Source organism: Onychomys torridus, chromosome 14 (genome assembly GCF_903995425.1).
Source record: "Onychomys torridus chromosome 14, mOncTor1.1, whole genome shotgun sequence".
In the NCBI taxonomy this organism is placed as follows: domain Eukaryota; kingdom Metazoa; phylum Chordata; class Mammalia; order Rodentia; family Cricetidae; genus Onychomys; species Onychomys torridus.
The window spans coordinates 78115270-78138651 of NC_050456.1; the positions used below are offsets into that span (position 1 = coordinate 78115270).

General features: G+C 46.3%; 1 protein-coding gene and 1 non-coding gene across 11 annotated transcripts in view; one reads left to right on the forward strand and one right to left on the reverse strand.

Annotated features, from left to right (window-relative positions):
- The window catches only part of Mok (MOK protein kinase), a 40865-nt gene extending 27108 nt beyond the window's left edge, over positions 1-13757 (reverse strand). For 7 of the 10 annotated variants that reach the window (XM_036205881.1, XM_036205888.1, XM_036205878.1 and 4 more), the window contains exons 1-2: positions 13253-13535; positions 3199-3313 (exon numbers count right to left, since the gene is read on the reverse strand). In XM_036205881.1, the coding sequence (XP_036061774.1) occupies positions 3199-3313; positions 13253-13259 (122 nt within the window). In that variant the 5' untranslated portion in view covers positions 13260-13535. Of the gene's footprint in view, positions 1-3198; positions 3314-13191; positions 13536-13652 lie in introns of those variants that run through there. The other 3 variants (XM_036205880.1, XM_036205885.1, XM_036205879.1) reach the window with 3 other exon arrangements.
- Positions 13758-17879: 4122 nt separating this feature from the next.
- Trnai-aau lies at positions 17880-17953 on the forward strand. Its single transcript has one exon. It is a non-coding gene; the product is annotated as a tRNA-Ile (tRNA).
- Positions 17954-23382: the final 5429 nt, after the last annotated feature.

Consider the following 23382-nt stretch of genomic DNA (forward strand, 5'->3'; position numbering starts at 1 on the left):
CCCTGGCCTGTTCACTCGGAGTGTGTGTGTCTGGGTATGGGAGGTATGGTTACTCTAGTTGTGGGGCTTTTGTTGTCTTTGCTGTTGGTTTGTTTATTTGTTGGTTTGTTTTTTGAGACAGGGTTTCTCTGTGTAGCCCTGGGTGGCCTGAAACTCACTCTGTAAAGCAGGCTGCCCTCGAACTCACAGAGATCCGCCTGTCTCTGCCTCCCAAGTGCTGGGATTAAAGGCCTGTGCCACCATGCCTGGCTCATTTTTTACTTCTTTTTGAGGAGCCTCTATCCTGACTAACATAGTGACCAGACTAATTTATATTCCCACCAACAATGTATGAGCACTCGCTTCTGTCTACACCCTCACCAGCACCTACTGTTCTTTTCTTTCTTTTTCCTCTTCATTTAATTAATTAATTATTTTTTGAGGCAGAGTCTTACTACAGCCCTAGCTTGCCTATAATTCAGTATCTAGACCAGGCTGGCCTAGAACTTGCGGAGATCTTCTGCCTCTGCCTCCAGAATGCTACCATGCCTATCTGGGTTTTTTGTTTGTTTGTTTGTTTGTTTTTGTTTTTCTGAGACAAGAGTTTCTCTGTGTAACAGCTCTGGCTGTCCTGGAACTTGCTTTGTAGACCAGACTGGCCTTAAACTCACGTAGATCAGCAATCCTCTGCCTCCTGAGTGCTGGGACTAAAGGCGTGCACTATCACGCCCAGCTATTTATTTATTTATCATGAGGAGACTATGCTCATAGATTGCTAAGATGTGAATTTTTGGGGTTGGGGAATGCTGTTCAGTTGGTAGAGTGCCTGCCTAGATGCATGAAGACCCAGGTTCAGTGTCTACCACAACCATGAACCACTGAATTTACAGAATTATTATCTTCTTGTTCATTTTCTGCTTATCCCAAGAACGTAAAGGCTGTCCATTCAAGTGCACAGCTCTCACCTCAAAGAGAGTAAGAGATGGTTTATTCTGGAGTCACACAGGAGTGACCATGGCCCAAGAGTTTGCCTCAGATACCATGTTCCAAAGTGGGTAACATTTTCCTGAAGTTCTCATAGTAATAGAACAAAGAAAATCTTTCATCAGTGTACTTTGAAATACATTAGTGGAGAGATGGCTCAACAGTTAAAAAGCACTTGCTGTTTTTGCAGAGGACCTGGGTTCAATTCCCAGCACTCACATCAGGTGGTTGGTTGACAGCCACCTGTGACTAAAGCTCCAGAGGATCTGACACCCTCTTCTGGCCTCCAAGAGCACCTGCACTCACACATGATACACATACATACTCTCAGGCCTACATAAATACACATGAAGTAAATACACTGGTGGGAACATCAGGCAGGCTCCAGCAAAGCAGGCTCTCTGCAATAGGCCTCAGATGCAATCTGATGACATTCTTGGTCTCTGGCTGGTGGAAACTAGTGGTCTTTTAGTATATTCCAATAAGGACTTTTCCAAATAGTAAAAGGGATATTGATCAAATGAAGAAGTGAGCAATGAATGGCTATTTAGAAGGCTAGCAAGTATTGAACTCCAGTTCCAGGAGACCCTGATATCCCCCACTCCCCAGTCTCTACAGGCACCAGGCACACACAAATGTAGACACACATGCAGGCAAAACACTCCCACACATAAACAAAATAACAATAATAATAATGACAACAACAGGGGCTGGAGAGATGGCTCAGTGATTAAGAGCACTGGCTGCTCTTCCAGAGGACTGGAGTTTAGCTCCCAGCACCCACATGGTGGTTGACAACCATCCATAATTGCAGTTCCAGGGGATCTGACAACCTCTTCTGACCTCTGCAGGCACCAGGCATGCATGTGGTGCATATACATGCATGAAGGCAAACACTCATACACACAAATCTAAAAAATAAAATAGTAATAATAAAGAACCAAAAGCAAAGGAAGGTTCTATATCAGTATGGGAGAGTTACCAAGTTTTCTCCATAACTTCTTTGGATGTTTAAAAATAGTAATTTCTTTGATATAAAAACAAACCCGGCTAGGTGGTGGTGGTGGTGGTGGTGGTGGTGGTGGTGGTGGTGGCGGCGGCGGCGGCGGCGGCGGCGGCGGCACACGCCTTTAATCCCAGCACTTGGGAGGCAGAGGCAGGTGAATCTCTGTGAGTTTGAGGCCAGCCTGGTCTACAAAGCGAGTTCCAGGAAAGGCGCAAAGCTATGCTGAGAAAACCTGTCTCAAAAAAACAAAACAAAAAAACAAAAACAAAAAACCCATTTGGCTTAAATCTTTTATTGCAACATTTCTTGGTTAAAATGAGGCCAGCAATTATTCCCTCATACAACAGCTTCTGACTCCTTGGTGTGATGCTCCCTGAGAAGCTGACTAAGATTTTAAGAGGCTGCTATGTGGGATGAAGCCACAGCATAGGAAGTATCACCCAGGACCTGGAGAGATGGTTTATCAGTTAAGAGCACTGACTGCCCTTCCAAAGGAGACAGGTTCGATTCCTAGCACCCACACGGCAGCTAACAATTGTCTCTAGATCCAAGGGGACCTGATGACCTCATCTGGCCTCCGTGCATGCACATGGTACACAAATATACATGCAGGCAAAACACTCATACACAAAATAAAAATACTGTAAAAAACGGATAAAAGAAAGAAGCTTCGCCGGGTGCACGCCTTTAATTCCAGCACTTGGGAGGCAGAGCCAGGTGGATCTCTGTGGTTCGAGGCCAGCCTGGGCTACCAAGTGAGTTCCAGGAAAGGCACAAAGCTACACAGAGAAACCCTGACTCAAAAAAAAAGAAAGAAAGAAAGAAAGAAGCTTCATAAGAAACTACTGCTCCCCACCAACAGCAGAATTTTCTCTGTTCCTATCTGCATATTATTTTTCTACTGAATTGATACATTAATTGATTCGTGTGAATAAGTTTCCAGGAACTCTGTGACATTTCACTGAGGTTTGATTTATAAAAGCCCACCATACACATACTGTACAAAGTATAACACACTTTTACAATGCATGCTGTAGGTGTTAATCACTGACATCACTATAAACTGGAACAAGAGAACCCCCTAGTGTACTAAACACACTAGCTCACACTCTTACCCGTTTGAGGACATCTGGTTATAGCTTACACACTTTTAAATGAATACAAGCTCCCACTAACACTGAGATGCCTTACTGACCCCAACCTGTGTCAAAACACGCCTGGTCACATACCTTTCAAAGTGCTGTTTCATCTGTTTACATGCATAGTAGTTCCCATCTCTCAGGCTTTGCATCTTCGTAACTTCAGAAAACGTTCCCTCTCCTATCTTGCCAATTGCCTTGTAGTCTGTAAGTAGAAATAAAGTTTAATTTATGCATATATTTTGTATTTGTTTCCCCTGACAAACTTTCTATCTCTGTGTAATTTCACAGTGCCACACTGGGTCAGTTTTCCTAGCTCCTCACAGTTCCAGAGCTAAGTTGTTCTAGCAGCCAGGCCCACTCCTGCTCTTGTGGTATCTGCTCTCCCAGAGAGAAGGAATGGCATCCCTGACAGAGGTGAGAGGCTTTCAATGGCTCCAACAGGAGCAGGAGCAACAGGACATGGGCTGTGGCTCTGGGCAGATGTCACAACGCCTGAGCAGTCTTCTGAAATTCTCTTGCCCTGGTCCTATAGAGCACCCAGCCCCTCTGCCCCAGTTTCCTGACATTCTCACTAGCCTAATGTTCTGAAAGCTGTCAGCAGCTGCCCCTGGCTTTGCAGCTGCCACTGCTGCCCCCAAAGCCCCCATGCCGGGCAATGGTTTGTAAGCCTCTGATCTGCCTTAAATATCTATCTAGAGTTTCCTGACTAACAGCAAATGTGGACTTTAAAGTGGAGTGTGCCTGTGAACAAGCCCTACAGGCACAGGGCTCTAGTGGCTGCTGGACCCCAGCAAGCAGGCAGTGAAGGGCTGACTGTAGTCTCTGCTGCCTGTCCTCAACCAAGTGTCCACAGCCTCCTGGCATAGGGAAGGTGACAGGGAGTCAGGCTGGACATGACTAGATGCCTTCATAGGGTGTCTCAAGGCCAAGGCAGGCACAGGCGAGACCCACTGCTTTCCAAGCAGAAAGGAAGGAATGTGAACGTGCTGAGAACGCAAGTCCCCTTGGGCAGGAACAGTTTCTACAGACCAAATAACAGGAGACAAAACTACAAGACTGCTGGGAGGCTGCAAGGGGGCTGGAGGGATGGCTCAGAGGTTAAGAGCACCGGCTGGTCCTCCAGAGGTCCTGAGTTCAATTCCCAGCAACCACATGATGGCTCACAACCATCTGTAATGACATCTGGTGCCCTCTTCTGGCCTGCAAGCACACATGCAGGCAGAGCACTGTATAGAAAATAAATAAATCTTTTTTTAAAAAAAAAAGACTGCTGGGGAATATTGTTTTAAGGGGTGTTACTTTTGCTTATGTTGCATTTGTTTAACTGTGTGAAGCTGTGTTCCTGTGCCTGTCTAAAACACCTGATGGTCTAATAAAGACCTGAACAGTCAATAGTGAGGCAGGAAAAAGGAGAGGCAGGGCAGGCAGGCAGAGAGAAGAAATAGAAGGAGAAATCTGGGAGAAGAGAAGGAGAGGAGGACATCAGGAGCCAGACATCAACTACAAAGCCAGCCACCAAGTAAGAAACAAAGAAAGGTATACAGGAATAGAAAAGGAAAGGCCCAGAGGCAAAAGATAGACAGGTTAATTAAAAATTAAGAAAAGTTGGCTAGAAACAAGTCAAACTAAGGCCAATCATTTATAATTAAGAATAAGCCTTGCCAGGCGGTGGTGGTTCACGCCTTTAATCCCAGCACTTAAGAGGCAGAGCCAGGCAGATCTCTGTGAATTCGAGGCCAGCCTGGTCTACAAAGCAAGATCTAAGAAAGGCACCAAAACTACACAGGAAAACCCTGTCTCAAAGAACAACAACAACAAAAAAAAAAAGAATAAGCCTTTGTGTGTGTGATTTATTTGGCAGCTGGGTGGCAGGCCCCTCAAAAGAGCAAAAACAAACAACATTTTGCATTTTGGTATTCCAATGTGGGGCCGTAGAAAGCCGAACAACACAAGACCTTTTGGCAAAGGGCAGGCCAAGAGCCTTCTCAGTAGGTCTGGGAAATGGCTCAGTGGGAGAGTGCTTACCTAGTACAGGGGGCCCTGAGTCCCATCTTTGGTACCACAAAAGACAAAACCCCATGAACAAGCATGGTAGGAAGAAAGTTACCACCCCAGTGGCAGAGCTTCAAGGCAGCTCCTGTGAATGAGAAGCAGAGGAAGAAGCCAGGAGGAAGACAAGGTGGGGAGCTGGGTCTATCTAACAGAGAACATGGACAGTGCAGAGCAGAAGCAACTGTGGGAACCAGCCTCACCAAGCCTGACTAAGCCAGCCTTGGCCTTCAGACCTAGGCTGCATGGGCACAAAGCAGCCTAGACCTGGGCAGCCCTGAAGGAGGCATCCTTATCACACTTGCACACGTGCACAATTGCATCCTTGGTCAAATTTCTTTTTCTGTCTGTTTTCGGAGACAGGGTCTCTTCATGTAGCGCTGTGATTAAAGGTGGGAACCATCATCAGGTCTGGCTTGAAATTCTTTCTGTTGTTTCTGCTTTTTGCTTTGTTTAATGATGTTAATTGCTGGGTGGTGGTGGTACACACCATTAATCTTAGTACTTGGGAGACAGAGGTAGACAGATCTCTGCAAGTCTGAGGCTAGCCTGGTGGTCTACAGAGCGAGTTTCAGGACAGTCAAGGTTACACAGAGAAATCTTGTCTCAAAAAATAAATTGTTATGTGTATGGGTGTTTTGTCTGCATGTATGTCTGTGTACCACATGTGTGTCTGGTGTCCACAGAGGCCAGAAGACGCTGTTGGACCCCCTGGGACTGGATATTGATGGTTTTGAACCAATCAAATGTAAGAGAAAGGGCAGAACGCTTGCAAAGATGTCCTCAAACACGTGATCAATCTCGGGATGCTACAACTGATGGGGACACCAACGGGGCAGCAGAGATGCCTCCTCCCTCCCAAGTGCTTCCTGGGGACAGGGAAGTGCAACCTGCTTCTGCATTCTGCTGACTCATTTCTGCCCTGCGTGAGCATTCCACACTAAGCACACAGCACCTGTAGAGAGTCCACACTTCTGCAATTTCTAGTTTCCACTCTCGGGAGACAGCCTAACAGATGAACATTCAGAGACAAACTTGCCTGTTGTATGTCACAATGACAAAACTAGACTAGAAACTTCTAAGATCATCTCCTATTATTAAGGAGGTTTTATGGAATAGCCATAAGTTGAAATGTTATATTTTACTAACTGTACTTTCAACTAATAATTAGAAATATGGGAAAATGTGCAGACATGATGTCAAGTAAAATAAAAGAATGGCAATAAACACGCATATGTGTGCATAGGAAAAAAATGAATGCAAACCCTCCTGTTTTCCACATGTACCTAGGGAGGACTAAAGGTGACTCTGCTCTTCTTCCTCTCCTTTTCTATACTGTTCAATGCTCACAATGAATGTGTTTATCTCAAATGTTGTAAAGATGGGCATTCAGGACCTCTAAGAAAACAAGGAACCTGCTGGTAAGCACTGACAGAAAATAAATGAACTGTCTTAAAGGTGAGCTCAATGGAGAGAGGTCCTTTGTGGGCAGGCTGGAGATGAGAGGTCAACTTTAGAGGAGGCGGAATCTGACACTATACATTCCGATGTGTTTCACCACAAGTAAATTGAGCAGGCTTGCTTTGAAAATGAAAAAAATAGGTCAACTGTGAACTTTAAAATGGTTAAGTACACAAACTCAGAGTGAGCCAGCACCCTAGCTGGCTCCAGACCATCAAACCAGCAACAAATTGAACCTGCTCCCCCACTGATGGCTGGGACAGATAAAGGGTCACTTGTTTCCCCAGCTCTGCTGGCAGACAGAAAGTCTGGGGTATAAAACAAGAATGACAGGTAGGAAGAGAAAAAGCAAAGGAAGCCCTCTGGGGAAACACCCAGGAAAAGCAACTTTCTTGACAAGGGAATCTGGCCTATTCCACAGGCCTTCAGAAAGCATGGCCTGCATGGAAGGCACAAGGCAAAGCTGGGCAGGAGGGTACAGACCTTTGCTATTGGGAATGAAATAGCATCCGGTTCCATGCTAATGGGAATAAGCAGCTATCTAAGGGGAAAAAACACAGGCATCAAGGACAGGAAAAAGTAGACCATGGCCGATGGGGGAGTCCGTTTGGGCTAATTAAAATTCTATTCATTCTTGTTCAATTAAATCTGTGTATGTGGAATCCAAACCTATTAACACTTGAAAAGGAGAGGTCAAATCTGTTGTTTGTGAAACCTGAGGTGCTGAGTGTAGCTTTCATTCACATGATGCTGGCAGTGATCCTCGGGGAGGGCCATGCCCACCAGTCCAACCAGCTACGAAGTCTGGAGAGAAGGGCTGGAGAGGTTAACTGTGAGTACAGCTAGAGTTGACAGGAAAGGGGAAGGCCACCCATCTGAGTCTTTTGGGGGAGATTAAGAAGTTTAAACCACACTACTAAAACTAGATCAGGACTTTCAACAAAAAGGGCTGTGCCTAATTAATTATTTCTGTAGTGAGCAATATTGCAACCTGGATTACCAAACATGGCAAAACCACAAAATTATTCAAAAACTAATAACCACTTCAATTTAAAGCACATTCGCTAACTCAGGCAGTCTGCTACTAGAAATGCATAGCACTGGAAACCCTGCTGCCCCTAGGACAATTTCTATACAAATGTGTACATCCACTCGGAAAACTGATGCACTTTCAGAATGTTAAACAGGACCAATTGGGTCAAGTAGGGAGGATCCTGAACCAATTGAAAATGTACTGGTTGGACTTATTACGAAGCCAACATTGCTTCCGTTTGTTTTTATTTCAGAAGTTGGTACTGGTGGATCTGTTTATAAAAACAGAAGGTATGGCACACTAGGAGGAATTGGAAAGGGGTGGTTTGAGATACCGTACAACCTCTCTGAAAGCACTGACATTTAAAAGGAGACGGCCTACGCCTCGGTGCAGTAACAGTGGTAGTTTGTAAATCTCCCTGGTGAGCAAGCATGCCAGCAGCTCTTTTCAGAGTGCTCTGAATAAACTGTTTTCTTCTTTAAAAAACAAATCTCTGATAGAATAGCAAATCATTATCATCCTTTAGTATGTGTAATTTTAATTTTTTTTTTTAAGTATGTCTAAACAATCCATTAAAAAGTTCAGATAGGCCGGGCGGTGGTGGCGCATGCCTGTAATCCTAGCACTCGGGAGGCAGAGGTAGGTGGATCTCTGTGAGTTCGAGGCCAGCCTGGTCTACAGAGCGAGTTCCAGGACAGGTTCCAAAGCTACAGAGAAACCCTGTCTCAAAAAACTAAAAAAAAAAAAAGCTCAGACAGGCTGGGTGGTGGTGGCACAAGCCTTTGATCTCAATGGATCTCTGTGAGTTCGAGGCCAGCCTGGTCTACAGAGCGAATTCTAGGACAGAGAAACCTTGTGTTGAAAAACATAAGCAAACAAACAAACAAATAAATATTCCAGACAGGAAAAAAATGAGGATTCCAATTAGATTAGATAAAGATGAAAAATTTCAAAGTAAGGAACTGATACTTTGATTCTCTCCGCTCTCATATCCCTGTCTCCCATCCTCTGGGACAGCAAAGTGTTCACTCCTGATTTCCATGCAGCAGACACAATGCCATGACAAACAGAGCATCCCATCTGAGCCTGGAACAGATCCACTCGTGGCTGTCACTACCCCTGGAGATAGTTAGACTAGACCTGTTTAAAGATGAGAGCTGAGGGGCCCGAGAGGTGGCAGTTAGGAGTCCTTATTGTTCCTCTAGAGGACTCAGGTTTGATTCCTAGCAGACTGGAGTGATTTATTCTGAAATAGACACTACAGCCATGAAGAAAGCCAGCATAAGAAAGGTCAGTAATGGGCCTGAGGCCACCAGGTCCACTTAGCTCCATGCCTGGCTGCAATGTGCGCCCAGCTCCTGGCTGCAGTGTCTGCCTAGCTCTATGGCTGGCTGCAGCATCTACCTCGCTCCAGAACCCATGCTCTTAACTTCGCCCTGGAACACCTTGCTACTCACTATGCAAATGACACACAAGGCAAAGAACAGGAGAGCTGACTAAACGTGAGTGTCACCAAAAATCTGGCCACAGTTAAAAGTTTCTGGGGTGGGGGAAGGTTTCTGAATACACAATGACCACCAGTGATTCAAAATCAAACAAAGAATAAAGCTGAGATGCTTCTTGCACCTAGCCATGCTGCATCACACCACTCCAATGCAGCCTTGGTATTGAGCTACAACATGTGTGGCAGCTCAGAGAGTGCCATCATAAATCACAGTGCCACTGAACCTCAAAAACCCTGTATGTTGAACTGCTGTGTCCTTACTAAATTTACAAAGATTTCTATTTGTACGGGAATATAATGGATTGGTTACAGAAAACAAAGACTTTTAATATTTTCCTACCATCATTTCTCAGCACATGAGTGTTAGTATTATTTTCGGACTGTATTGTATCAGAACAGTGGTTATCAACCTGTGGGTTGTGACCTATTTGGGGGTCAAATATCAGATATCCTACATATCAGATATTTAGATTATGATTCATAACAGTAGCAAAATTATAGTTATGAAGTAGCAATGAGATAATTTTATGGTTGGGGAACTGTGTTAAAGGTCACAGCATTAGGAGGGTTGAGAATCACTGGATTAAAAAGTCAAACTGCTGGCCAGGAGGTGGTGGCACATGCCTTTAATCCCAGCACTGGGGGGCAGAGGCAGGCAGATCTCTGTGAGTTCGAGTTATAGAGCAAGATCCAGGACAGCCAGAGCTACACAGAGAAACCCTGTCTTGAACAAGGAAAGAAAGTCAAACTGCTGTTCGAGTGGCTGACTTGAGTTTCACTTTAAAAAATTTGTTAAACAGGATCAGAGAGATGGCTGGGTGGTTAAGAATACTGGCTGTTCTTGCAGAGGACTGGGATTTGGGTCCCAACACGTAGATGGCAGCTGTAGATGACTGTAACTTCAGTTCTAAAGGATCCCTGTTTTGACCTTTCCAGGCACTGTATGCATAGACACACATGCAGGCAAAACACCCATATATATATATATATATATATATATATATATATATATATACACACACACACATATATACATGTATATATGTATGTATGTATGTATGTGTATGTATATATACGTATATATATATATAAAATAATAAATTTTAAGATTAATGCTTTCATTTTTTGTTTTGTTTTGTTTGGGTTTGGTTTTTCGAGACAGGGTTTCTCCGTGTAGCTTTGCACCTTTCCTGGATCTCGCTCTGTAGACCAGGCTGGCCCTGAACTCAGGGATCCGCCTGCCTCTGCCTAGGATTATAGGAGTGTGCCACCACTGCCTGGCTAATGTTTGCATTTTATGACATATCTGTTTGTAACTTTTCTGAGTTTTTGTTTCTTCTTTTTTAAATGTGTGTATATGGTGTGTGTGTGTGTGTGTGTGTGTGTGTGTGTGTGTGTGAGAGAGAGAGAGAGAGAGAGAGAGAGAGAGAAAGAGAGAAAGGATACCATAGAGAGAGAGAGGAGGTAGAGAGAGAGGATACCATAGCAGAGGTGAACCTCTGGTTGGTCCTCACTTTCCCCCTTGTTTGTGACAAGGTCTCTTGTGTTTACTACTGCATATGCCTGACCTACAAGCCTTTTGGGAACATCCTATATCTGCCCCCAATCCCATGGTAAACATGCTGAGATTATAGGCACACACTACTGCATGAGATTTTGGTTTTTGAGGCAGTGACTTTCTAGTATGTAGCTCTGGCTGCTTTGGAACTTGCTATGTAGACCAGGCTGGCCTCAAACTCACAGAAATTCGATTGCCTCTACCTCTGAGTATATGAAGGTAATTTTGCTTTCTTTTTCTTTTTCTTTTTTCTCTTTGAGACAGGGTTTCTGTTTAACAGTCTTGACTGTCCTGGCATCTGAACTCACAGAGATCTGCCTGCCTCTGCCTTCCAAGAGCTGGGATTAAAGGCGTTCGCCACCACTGCCCAGCGGTAATCTTTTTTAAAGGGAGGGATTCAGTGGCACAAGACTATAATTCCAGTACTCAGAAGACAAAGGAAGAAGGACTGCCCAACTTTGAGGCTAGTTTGGTCTACACAGTGAGTTCTAGGCCAGCCAGGGTGTCTCAAACAACAACAAAACTAAAAGCAGAAAAGTTAAAAATGAAATCAGTGTGAGGGGCTGATATACACATATGTGTAAAAACATATACAGGGCACAGTGAGAGTGTTGCCTCTAGAGCCTGGAGCACAAAGGCTCCAAGGGCAAAGGTGGATCAGCAGAATGACCAATTATCACTTCTAACCAGTAAAACATAGTGAGCTGACACCAGCCACTCTGGCAGGAAACACTGGGAAGGCCACATATCACCTGACCGACCAATTACAAGGGAACTTAATTAAACTACAGCTAATCATGAGAAAACCATCAGATGAATCCAAATTTGGAAACCAGAGAAATGTGACACCAAAATATAATTTGTGGTTCTGACTGGATTCTGGAAACAAAATAATTATAACAGGCATTACTGAGTTAACTGAAAAGATTGAAATGGTAACTGTATATTAAATAACAGTTGTATTGCAGAGTCACATTTCCTAAATATATCTGCACATGAAAAATGTGTTATGTGTATATGGCAATATAGTGATATATGACTGTGTAGGAGAATGTCCTTGTTCTGTGAGGGAGGTGAATGTTCACAGATACACACATGCCTTGGTGTGTGTGTGGAGGTCAGAGGACAACCTTGGGTATTGGTCTTCACTTTCCATCTTGTTTGAGATCTTAACCACTGCGCCATCTCTCCAGCCCCTCCATCTTGGAGTAGCCAAAGCAAAGGACCTTGAGCTCCCAGGAATTCTCGTCTCCACCTCCCATCTTGCTGCAAGAGTACAGGGATTACAGACAGGTGCTACTGCCTCTGGATTTCTGGGGGTCAGAAGGGACAGAACTCAAATTCTCATACTGGTAAAGCAAGCACTTTATCCACTGAGCCACCTCCCTAGCCTCAAGCCTCTGGCCCTTAGGTAGATACTTGCTGAATTAGTAGTTGTGAAATGTCATAATGTCTACAACTAACTCAGTGGAAAAAAACAAATATGTCAATAAACAAAGAACACCAGAGCAAAATGAGTACACAAAACAAGACAAAATAATGAAAGAATTAGGAATATGCAGGGTACCCTCCTAATTCTTCTGCACATTTGAAAATGAAATACTTGGGAAGGAAAAGATGAATAGAGAATAACATGTGTCTATTAGTGTGCACTACTAAGTAAACATGTAGATGTTTGTAGGCTGTGCATTTTAACTACAGCTTTGTGAGGCATTAATTTAAATGATAAACATGCTGGATGTGGTAGCACAGCCTGTAATGCCAGTGCTTGAAATTTGGAGGCAGGAGGACCAGGAGTTCAAAGCCAGTCTCAGCTACATAGCTAGTTCAAGGCCATCCTGGGCTAAATGTGATTCTGCTCTCAAAGAAAACCGCCTAAAACAGACCTGATAACCACTGATAAATACTACTGGACAGAGGAAATGAAAATGCCTGATGAAGGGTGAATGAGATCACTTATTTTTCTAAATGTTATGTAATTCACGGTACAAGGAAGTCACTGCACGGCAACCAAAATATAATGTAAACTTAACATTACAGCTACACATAATCGAATCTTAACAGCAAAAGGAACCGCAATGTTCCTGCACCTCTGGCTACAGACAGCTATATAAAAGGCAGTCCTAACCGCACAGCTGTGAAAACACACCGCCGTCCCAAAGTAAGCTACCCACAAACCCAAACCCAACAATAAGTCCATTTTTTTTTTTCCAGTCCTTCTATTTTCTGGAATGACTGCCTCAATTCCAAACTTCTAGGCGGCCGTTTGAAATCCCACTGAAAGGTTCGCTCGGGAAGTACGGCACAGCCCAGCTTTGCCCCGAGCGCGCTGAAGCCGCCGTCCCTAAGGGCAGGGGCCACACTGTGGGCGCGCAGAGCCGATCTCCCCACCGACGACGAACGAACGAGTGAAGAACCGAGGGAGGCGATCACACTCAACGCCCCAAACTCCCCGCGCCGCCTGAGCCGACTCACCCCGCGACCGAGCCGCCACGCAGGCCCCGGGGACCCTCGGCCCTTCCCCGGCCCCACTCACTCTTCATCCTGAACGCGGATGGCGGCGACAGCCCCTGGTCTGCCCCGGGCCGAAAGGAAACGGGGAGACCGTGGTACCGGCCGGCCTTCGGCTCTACGGAGGCGGCTTCCGGCTCGTGGAGCTTCCCGGTGGTCTCTGGCTGGAGAGCGTTAGGACCCGGCCGCCATATTGTGTTCCTGTCGCCCTAGCAACCGTCAATCGTTCCCCCCACCCACCCCGCCCCCGACACACACACACGGGGGGGGGGGGCGGCGGAGGAGGGTGTTGCTGAGGCAGCCGCCCACGCATGCGCAAAAGCGAAGACGAGCGCCTGCCCGTTCGCGCATGCGCGATGCGGCCTGCCGCCTCTGGTCGCTAAGCAACCTCTCTCGCTGCTTTAAATGGAAGTACGATTTCTTACCTTAGTGTGAGTAGGCGACTTTGGTGGGGCTGGCTCTTCCCAGCTCTCCTGAGAATGTAGCGATGTGGAACCTGATGCGCGAACAATGTCCCTGAACCTTAAGGGACTGCAACACCCCTTGGCGCCTGTTCTGTAGCAACACCTACAGCTGAGCAGCTACCAGCCGGGGATGGGGCGACTGTTACGTAACTTGTAAGTTTTACTTTTTCAGCAAACATTTGTTTTGCTGCAAGCACTGTTGCAGACATTCGGGGTATAACGAAAAGCAGCGTGGTCAAGATCCCTAAGCTCTTTTTTTTTTTTTTTGCGGAGGTGTCTGTTTTTGAGTTTATTTTTGTTTTCCGAGACAGGGTTTTTCTGTACTTCTGGCTGTCCTGGAACACATTCTATACACCAGGCTGGCCTCGAACTCAGAGATCCTCCTGCCTCTGCCTTCCGAGTGCTGGCATTAAAGGCGTGCACCACCACACCCAGCTCCCTAAATTCTTGTTACTGTAAAGTGAGGTTGAAAACCCTCACCACAAGGGCTAAGGGAGATGTCTCCCAGTGCTCTACCCAGTTTCTGGCTGGCTTTTGCCTGAGGCCCGAGAGGGTCTGTCACACAGCAAGTGCTCAATAAGTGTTTGTCCAAACCAGGGAGCACCGGCCCCTGGCACCTCTCCGACATTCCTATCTGTCTAGGATCGAGTACTGAGGATGCAGGACAAACTTTGAGCCAATTAAACAGGTAAACCAGAGAAGCGCTTTGCTGACTTGGGCTGCAGAAGCTGTTAGTCCTGTTGTTGGAGTCCCAGAGTGTCAAAGGGCTTTGTCAAGGTCACCTGCTGGTGGCCCCCTGAGCTCAGATAGCAGCATTCCATGGCTTCCAACTGCTTGTGCCTTTTTTCTTTTTCTACATTCAGAAGAAATTGTGCTAAAAGGGTTCCAACCATGTGCACATTTTAGGGATGGATGTGTTTCAAATCGGTCCCTGGAACACTGATTTGTTTTAGCAAATTAGAAGCAACATCTGAAAAGCCCTTCTGTTTGTCTACTTTTTTTAATTCTCTAACAGTTTTGATACAGCACATGTTGAGCAATGAAACATTTAAATTCGGAATTCCCATTTTCTATTCCATTTCCCTCCCTACCCCCTTCCCAGAATTAACAAGCAGGAGTTCAGTTTCTATCGGGAAAATGTTCTGTGTGTTCCAGGGCCTTAAGTCAAAATTTTAAAAATGTAAATAGGAAGATAAAAGACAAAGGCCTGGGCCAAGCTGTAACTCAGTGGTTGGACACAGGCTCAGCATGTGCAAGGCCCTGAGCCTGATCACTAGCCACTCCAGAGAGAAAAAATTCAAGCTTAGAGGCATGGACCATTAAAGAGAGAATGAAGCCAAGAGAATCAGCTCAGATTGTCTGAGCACTCTGAGGACTGGAGTTCCTGAGGATCCATATCAACATACAGACAGTGACAAAGCAGTAAGGAAGGTGACAAGGAGCAAAGCTGGTCACACCCCAAAGATTGCCTTGCCGGCATGACACTGAACATCTCACATGAAAGACAGAGAGTGTGGCCTTCTGATTGCTGAGAGGCAGTGGTTTCTAGTCTGCGATTCTCCGGTTATTGGTCTGGTGGGGACAAAAGCAAAATCACACAGGCCAGGAGGACTCAGCACTTTCCAGAAGACACCGATGGATGACGGATGTCCAGAGTCCGAACTAAAAGTAAGTGAGGGAGGCAAAACCCTGGGATGGACAGAAGGAGATCCAACAGAGGCCAGAAGGAATGGATTCAAAGCATGCTGGTGAGCTGGGCAAGATGAGCTGGGCAAAGGGCGTGGAGAAGAGCCAACCCAGATTACAGCAGGACGCTCTGGAAGGGAGTCTCCAACTAGGAGCAACAAACAAAACAATACAACTGCTCTCTGATCTCATGCCTTTGACTGTTTAAAAAAGGAATTCAACAATCCAATCAGCTGGGCAGCGGTGGCGCACGCCTTTAATCCCAGCACTCGGGAGGCAGAGGCAGGTGGATCTCTGTGAGTTCGAGGCCAGCCTGGGCTACCAGGTGAGTTCCAGGAAAGGCAAAAAGCTACACGGAGAAACACTGTCTCGAAAAACCAAAAAAAAAAATTCAATCAGATCAGTAACTCTCACGTAGAAAACTAAGCAACGAAAAAGCAGGACAACACAAATACTTCTACCAGGAAGAAATAAACGTCTGGAGGTGCGCTCATTTCGTAGTCTGTTTAGCCGGCGTGAAGCCCTGGGCCCAGCGCAGCACAGCATAAAATAATCATCCGCGGCAGTGAGCGCCTGTAGTCCCAGCCATTGGGGGATGGGAACGAGAGAAAGTTCAGTGCCGTTCTCAGCTATGAGGCTAGCCTGGGTTATATGATACTCTCACAAACGCGAACAAGTGAAAGTTCAGAAAGTGGTCTATTTAAAATGCTGCATATAAAGAGACACATCCATCCCTTATGGAAACTTAATATTTAATACCATTTATTTAGCCATTTAATGGCGTCTTAGTTCCGTAGGTCTCGGGTGCCCCCTAGTGTCCACCATTAGTCACTGCGCCTGGCTGTGTGGAGGCCTCGGGGAGCCCTGTGCGCCTGGGTGCTTAGTGCCTCCACCTCCCCGCCAGGTTCCGACCGGGCTCGCACTACCCGTGTCTGCTGAGGTCCGCTTGGCTGTGGCCTTCTGGAGAGCACGACGTGGTGGTGGGAGACGATTCACGGTGTAAACACCTGGAGGTGGGGCAGCGACTGTGCAAGCAGATTGCAAACGGGCGCGTGGGAGCCTGCGGTCGGTGACGTCAGGAGTCTTGCGGAAGTCTGGGGTAAAGGGAAGCGCAAAACTCACCTGGCCTCGAACTCGACTGCACCGCCTTGAACTCCTGATCCCCCTGCCTCCACTTGGCACATGCCGGGGGCCTCGCCCAGCTAAGTTATTTACTAGCTGGCAGAGACAGGTTCTGTCCGAAACTTACATCGAACCTCCTGCCTCTGCCCGACAAGTGAGACACCTCTCTGAGTTTTAGAGGAATCTGTGAAGTGATTGTTTATCAGACACAAAGTAGTTACCATTTTAGTCTAAGTGCATGGTCTTGCCCGAATTTACACTAAAATACCGGGGGCTGGGGGGGCTCAGTCTTCTGTTGGTTTTGTTTTTGAGAAAAGCTTTGGTCCTATTCACTCCACGCATTACTGTGCTTAGGAACGATTTATAATGGCATTTTCGAGCCAGGCGACGTGGCGCGTGCCTATAATCTGAGTATTCGGAAAGCTGAGTCGGTCGGACCCTGTCAAGATGAAGCTGCATGTCTTCCCAGCCACCAGCTGTCAGAAACTCAGGACACTGAACGCAAGCTTCGTACAGGCACGGAGAGAACGAGGAGGCTGCAGGATACGCTAAACTTTTGTCCAAGAGAACGAAGGAACCCGAAGAAAACTCCAGGAGCAGATTTCCAAGAGACAGTAGACTGCCTCGCCAAGAGCTTCTTCTTCTGAGTCCAGTCAAAAATAAGTCTTTAAGAGTAACAAATAAATGATCAAAGTCAGAAAAAAGAAAGGAGGGAGGGAGGGAGGAATAAGGGAGAGAGGAGAGGAAAGAAAGAAGGAAAGAGGAGGAGAGAGAGGAGAAAGAAAGAAAGAGAAAGAAAGAGAGAGAAAGGAAGGAAGGAAGGAAAGAAGGAAAGAAGAAAAAGAAAAGAAAGGAAGGAAGGAAGAAAAGAATGAATGAATGAATGAATGAATGAAAGAAAGCGAGCGTGCACAGAATTCAGATCCGCAGGAAGGAAGCCAAGATTTCAGCTGCGGCTGGCGACTGGATGCTGGGAAGTTGGGGGGTTCTTTACATTTTGCCTGGATTTCCGTGTTCTAAGTTTGATTTAGCCACAGTAAAGGCGTTAGTATACTAGGTTTCTAGTTGCCAGGATTTTCGGAACTCTGACCTGGAATATTTGAAAGCTTCGTTACTGCGGAGTCAGGCCTTGGACAGGCAACTGGCATTTTCCTTGAAGTCTGGGTTCTCTGTGGGAGGCCGCCGCCTCTGGAGCCCTGGGTGACGGTTTTTCCATCTGGTCAAGGAGTAATGCCCAGAGAAAGAGCTCGGGGGAGGCGGGAACGCGCGGGAAAGAGCCTGGTGCTTGGAAGTCAGGAGAGGAGGAGGAGGAGCCAGACAGCTGGGTTCAGGGCGTCTGAAAAACCTTGTAGGCGATCTGAGACAAGACCGCTTCCATCCGGCCGGTTAGCTCAGTTGGTTAGAGCGTGGTGCTAATAACGCCAAGGTCGCGGGTTCGATCCCCGTACGGGCCAGTTGGTCTGCTTTTACAAGAAACTTGAAAGTGAGACTACTTTTTTCAACTGTTGTCTGCATCCTCTTTCTTCGGAGCCGAAACCCCACTATGCACCACGGAAGTTCCTGCTGCTCCTTGTCCTGGGCCGCAGAAGTCACGTGCAAGCTCTTGAGGGCGTTATCGGTTAAGCGTTCAAAAGTTTGCGGTTTTCAGCCCGGCACCGGCTCCTCCAGCAATCGGTTCAGTGAAGACGGGTGGCCTCGGGTGGACCTCGGTGTTCATGGAGTTCTTCATACTCAGCGCGTTCCGCAGGTATTTCCCGCAAGCCCACTGCACGCGCTGGACGGTCCCGCAGGGCCAGCCGAAGAACGCTGCGGGGCTTTCAGAAACTGACCACAGGTCTAGAAACCTTCGCTTGTCTGTCTCCGTCCTGTCAGAGATTCTCCACCCCACACTTCTTCCTGTTGGTTCTGAGTTTGGAGGCAGAGGACAGTGAACACATTTCTCACGGAATGCTCTAGTCTCTGGGTCGGTCAGCGATGTTTAGTTCAACAAAAACCACCTTTTGGCTCCTTTGTGGGTACAGGGTGGTGGGTTTTGTTTTCCGTGGCCCAGGCTCACCTTAAACACAAGATTCTCTGCCCCCGCGGCCTGAGAGCTGAGTCTACAGGCAGGGACCATGCTGGTGGGTGGGGCTGTTGCTATTGCAGACAAAATTAAAAGAAAGCCGGGCGGTGGTGGCGCACGCCTATAATCCCAGCACTCGGGAGGCAGAACCAGGCTGATCTCTGTGAGTTTGAGGCCAGCCTGGTCTACAGAGTGAGTTTTAGGACAGCCAGGGCTACACAGTGAAACCCTGTCTCGAAAAACCAAAACTGCCCCCAAAAGAATATTTTAAAATTATTGTGAAGTTAGTCATGGTGGTGACCGCCTTTGATCTCAGCAGAGGCAGAAGGATCTCTGTGCTAGGATCAAAGGTGTGTGCTACCACGCCAACCCTCTGTGTTCCTTTATGAGCACTAATACTAGTAACCTGCCTTTTGACAGTTTATTTGAAACACACACACATTCAAAAGATAAGTTTTTTCTCTCTAAATTCAAAAGGATTTTAAGGAGGTAATTCTAATCTTGGGTTAGAGAGGAAAAGAAAGAAAGAAAATATTAAAGAAACAAGTGGGCATGGTAACATGTACCTATAACCCCAACACTCGAGAGGCTGAGGCAAAAGGATGGTGTTTCCAGGCCAGGCTGCTCTATATAATGAGTTCCAGGCCAACCAGGGCTATAGAGTGAGTTCCAGGCCAGCCTGGGCTATATATGTAAAAAGACACTGTTTTGCTAAGACAAAGACCAGCAGAAATGCAGTTGCCCGGGCAACACTTAGTGAAGATGCTAGGACATTAAGGCAGGACACTGCAAGGTTTATGGGGAGTGTAACATGGAGATAATCTACGAGAATAATAAAGATGACAATCGCAGGGCTGGCAAGACAGCTCATGGGTCAGAGGTTTCCTGATCTCTCCAAGACCTGGGTTCGATTCTCAGTACACACATGGTGGCTCACTATCACCTGTAACTCCAGCTCCAGAGGATCTGATACCTTCCTCTGACCACCTCGGGCTCTTGCTCACATGGGCTGTCTATACACATACTCAGGTACACACCTAGAGAGTTTAAGAATAAAAAGATAATCCTGCCGGGCAGTGGTGGCGCACGCCTGTAATCCCAGCATTCGGGAGGCAGAGCCAGGCAGATCTCTGTGAGTTCGAGGCCAGCCTGGTCTACAGAGTGAGTTCCAGGAAAGGCACAAAACTACACAGAGAAAAAACAAAAAACAAAACAACAAAAACAACAAAAAGATAATCCTGGGGGCTGGAGAGATTAGCCCAGTGGTTAATAACATGTATTTTTCTTGCAGAGGACTTGAGTTCGATTCCCAGCACCCACATCAGGCAGCTTACAACTGCTTATAACTCCAATTCCAGGGGATGGATGGCCCTAACACATCAGGTACATGCACATATACAGATATATACACATGTACACATAAATAATATAAAATAATAATAAAAATATATTTTTTTAAAAAGGATAATCCTGTGGTGAAATAAAATGATCAGAACCTGACAGCAGGCTGTCCCCAGCCTCTCTCTTGTGGCTTTCACTTATCACACTGAGTGGCAATTTCCAATCTCACTCTTCCTACTTAGACTCCAACTGCCCAGGGCAGGAACTCCCATTCGCCCAACAGGGGCTCCGCAAGTATGTTATCAGTGGCTGACTGCCCTGCTCGGGGAAGAGCCACTGCAGTGAAGAGGGAAGTTAGCCTGGGATGGGGAAGTCGTGGAGCTGGATGGATGAGCCTGAAATGTGAGGCCGGTGGATGCATTCACCCACCCATCTACCCACTCACCCATCTGTCCATTCAGCCATCCACCTCCCCATCCATCCATCCATCCATCCATCCATCCATCCTTCCTTCCTTCCATCCATCCATCCATCCATCCATCCTTCCTTCCTTCCTTCCATCCATCCATCCTTCCATCCTTCCTTCCATCCATCCATCCATCCATCCTTCCTTCCATCCATCCATCCTTCCATCCATCCATCCATCCATCCACCCATCCATCCATCCATCCATCCTTCCTTCCTTCCTTCCATCCATCCATCCATCCATCCGTCCGTCCGTCCATCCATCCATCCTTCCTTCCATCCTTCCATCCATCCATCCTTCCATCCATCCATCCATCCATCCTTCCATCCATCCATCCATGTATCCACCCATCCACCCATCCATCCATCCTTCCTTCCTTCCATCCTTCTATTCATCCATCCATCCATCCTTCCACCCTTCCTTCCATCCATCCATCCATCCATCCTTCCTTCCTTCCATCCATCCATCCTTCCATCCTTCCATGCATCCATCCTTCCTTCCATCCCTCCATCCATCCTTCCTTCCTTCCTTTCTTCCATCCATCCATCCATCCATCCATCCATCCATCCATCCATCCATCATTCTCTTGAGTATTTATTCTGGAACAGAGCTTGTGTTGGGCACTCAGTGAGCAACATGTCATTCCTGCCCTCAAGATGTGTATAATCTAGGTGGCAGGTAGGTGTGGGATGGGTCACCTTGGAAACACATTAGGAGGCTTGTGAGCACTAATGTTAAAAATGCAAACATTGGCCAGGTGGTGGTGGCACACACCTTTAATCCCAGCACTTGGGAGCAGAAGCAGGCAGATCTCTGTGAGTTCGAGGCCAGCCTGAGCTACAGAGTGAGTTCCAGGACAGGCTCCAAAGCTACACAGAGAAACCCTGTCTCGAAAAACAAAAAAGCAAACATTTTGGGGTAGGAGGGGTGGGTCAGTGGTTAAGAGCACTGGCTGCTCTTACAGAGCACCTGAGTTCCATTCCCAGCACCTACATGGTGGCTCACAACCATCTTTACCTGTTCCAGGGTATTCCATATTTTCTTTTGGCCTCTGAAGGCACTAGGAACACAAATTGTGTACAGACATACACTCAGGTAAAACACCACACACATAAAACAAAGCAAAAAATAAATAAATGAACTTTATAATCCCATTACAAGGCAGGGTAACACTGGGGGGGGACATGGGAAGGGGAAAGAGCCTTGCCTTGGAGTCTGGCTGAAGCCTCTTGCCAATTAGGAGACAAGGATTCAGCATAATGGACAACAATTACTGTGAAGGTTACTAACATAGAAAGACTACTCCTTTTATAGAGAAAGGTTTAAAATAATGCTAAGTGTTGGGTGTGATGGCACACAACTTTAATCCCAGCACTCAAAGTAGAGGCAGGCAGATCTCCGAGTTCAAGGTCAGCCTGGTCTACAGAGGGAGTTCTAAGACAGCCGGGACTACACAGAGAAACCCTGTCTTGACCCCCCCACACACAAGTAATAATGTTAAGACAGTAATAAATCGTGTATATATGATGTAAGCATATATTGCCTGTTATTGCCTGTTTCCTTTCCCAGGTATAAACCTGCAGCCTTCTAGGAACATCACAAGAGACTATATATCAGAATGATATTTTAAGCTGTTACATTTGTTTATGCTGTGGGATATTTGTTTAATGATGCAAAGATGTGTTGCATTCCTTTATGTTGCATTTTTGTTTAATTCTGTGAAGCCATGTTGCTTTGTCTGTTTAAAACACCTGATTGGTCTAATAAAGAGCTGAACGGCCAATAGCAAGACATGAGAAAGGACAGGCGGGGCTGGCAGACAGAGAAGATAAATAGGAGGAGAGAAAGAAAAAAGAGGATCAAGGAACAGAAAAAAGGAGGAGGACTCCATGGGCCAGCCACCCAGCTACACAGCAAGCCACAGAGTAAGAAATAATGAAAGGTATACAGAAATAGAGAAAGATAAAAGCCCAGAGGAAAAGGATAGACAGGATAATTTAAGAAAAGCTGGCTAGAAACAAGTCAAGCTAAGACTAGGCAGTTATAATTACGAATAAGCCTCTGGGGGTTGGGGATTTAGCTCAGTGGTAGAGCGCTTGCCTAGCAAGCGCAACGCCCTGGGTTTCGGTCCTCAGCTCTAGCAAAAAAAAAAAGAAAAAAGAGAGTAAGCCTCTGTGTGTGATTTATTTGGGAGCTAGTTAGCGGCCCCCCAAAAGAGTAAAGCATAAAATAAAAACAACCAACAGCATATTATTATAATAAATATTATATATACTATATATTAATATTATATAGTAACCCCTTTGTGCAATCCTTCTGACCCATGTTTTTTTTTGTTTTTGTTTTGTTTTGTTTGTTTGTTTGTTTTGTTTTGTTTTTTTCGAGACAGGGTTTCTCTGTGTAGCTTTGCGCCTTTCCTGGAACTCGCTCTGTAGACCAGGCTGGCCTCGAACTCATGGATATCCACCTGCCTCAGGCGTGGCCGCCACCACCGCCCAGGTGACTTATGGTTTTATCTGATCGGTCCCAGCAAAGGCCCCTCTAGAGTCACCCAGAGCCACTCTCTAAACTCATTTATTGAGGAGGGGGGAAGGTTTCCTGGAGCAATCCTTTGGCTCGTAACTTGAGAGCCACCAAAATTTTATGTATGGCCGCTGCTCAGGCATTTAAGCCTTGAGAGGCACCCCACACATATCCTTCCTCAGAGCACCTCTCTTTCGTTTAAATCCATGTTAAACTTTGTTCATAATGACCCCCAGCTGTGCTCCACGTTGGTTTGCCCCGAAATTCTTCACTGTACTGAACTATTTTCAGCCGAGTAGAGGTCTCTAGAAACAACTCAGGACTGCACAGCCAGACTAGCCGGCCCCTAGAGCTACTAAGCAGCGAGTGTTGGGAAGGCTGAGACAGAAGGATCGCCACAAGATCAGTCAGGGTTACAACAGGAGACTGTGTCTCAAAAAAGAAAAAGAAAAAAGCCAAATTTAAATCTCAACTTGGTGGAGTGTTTGTCG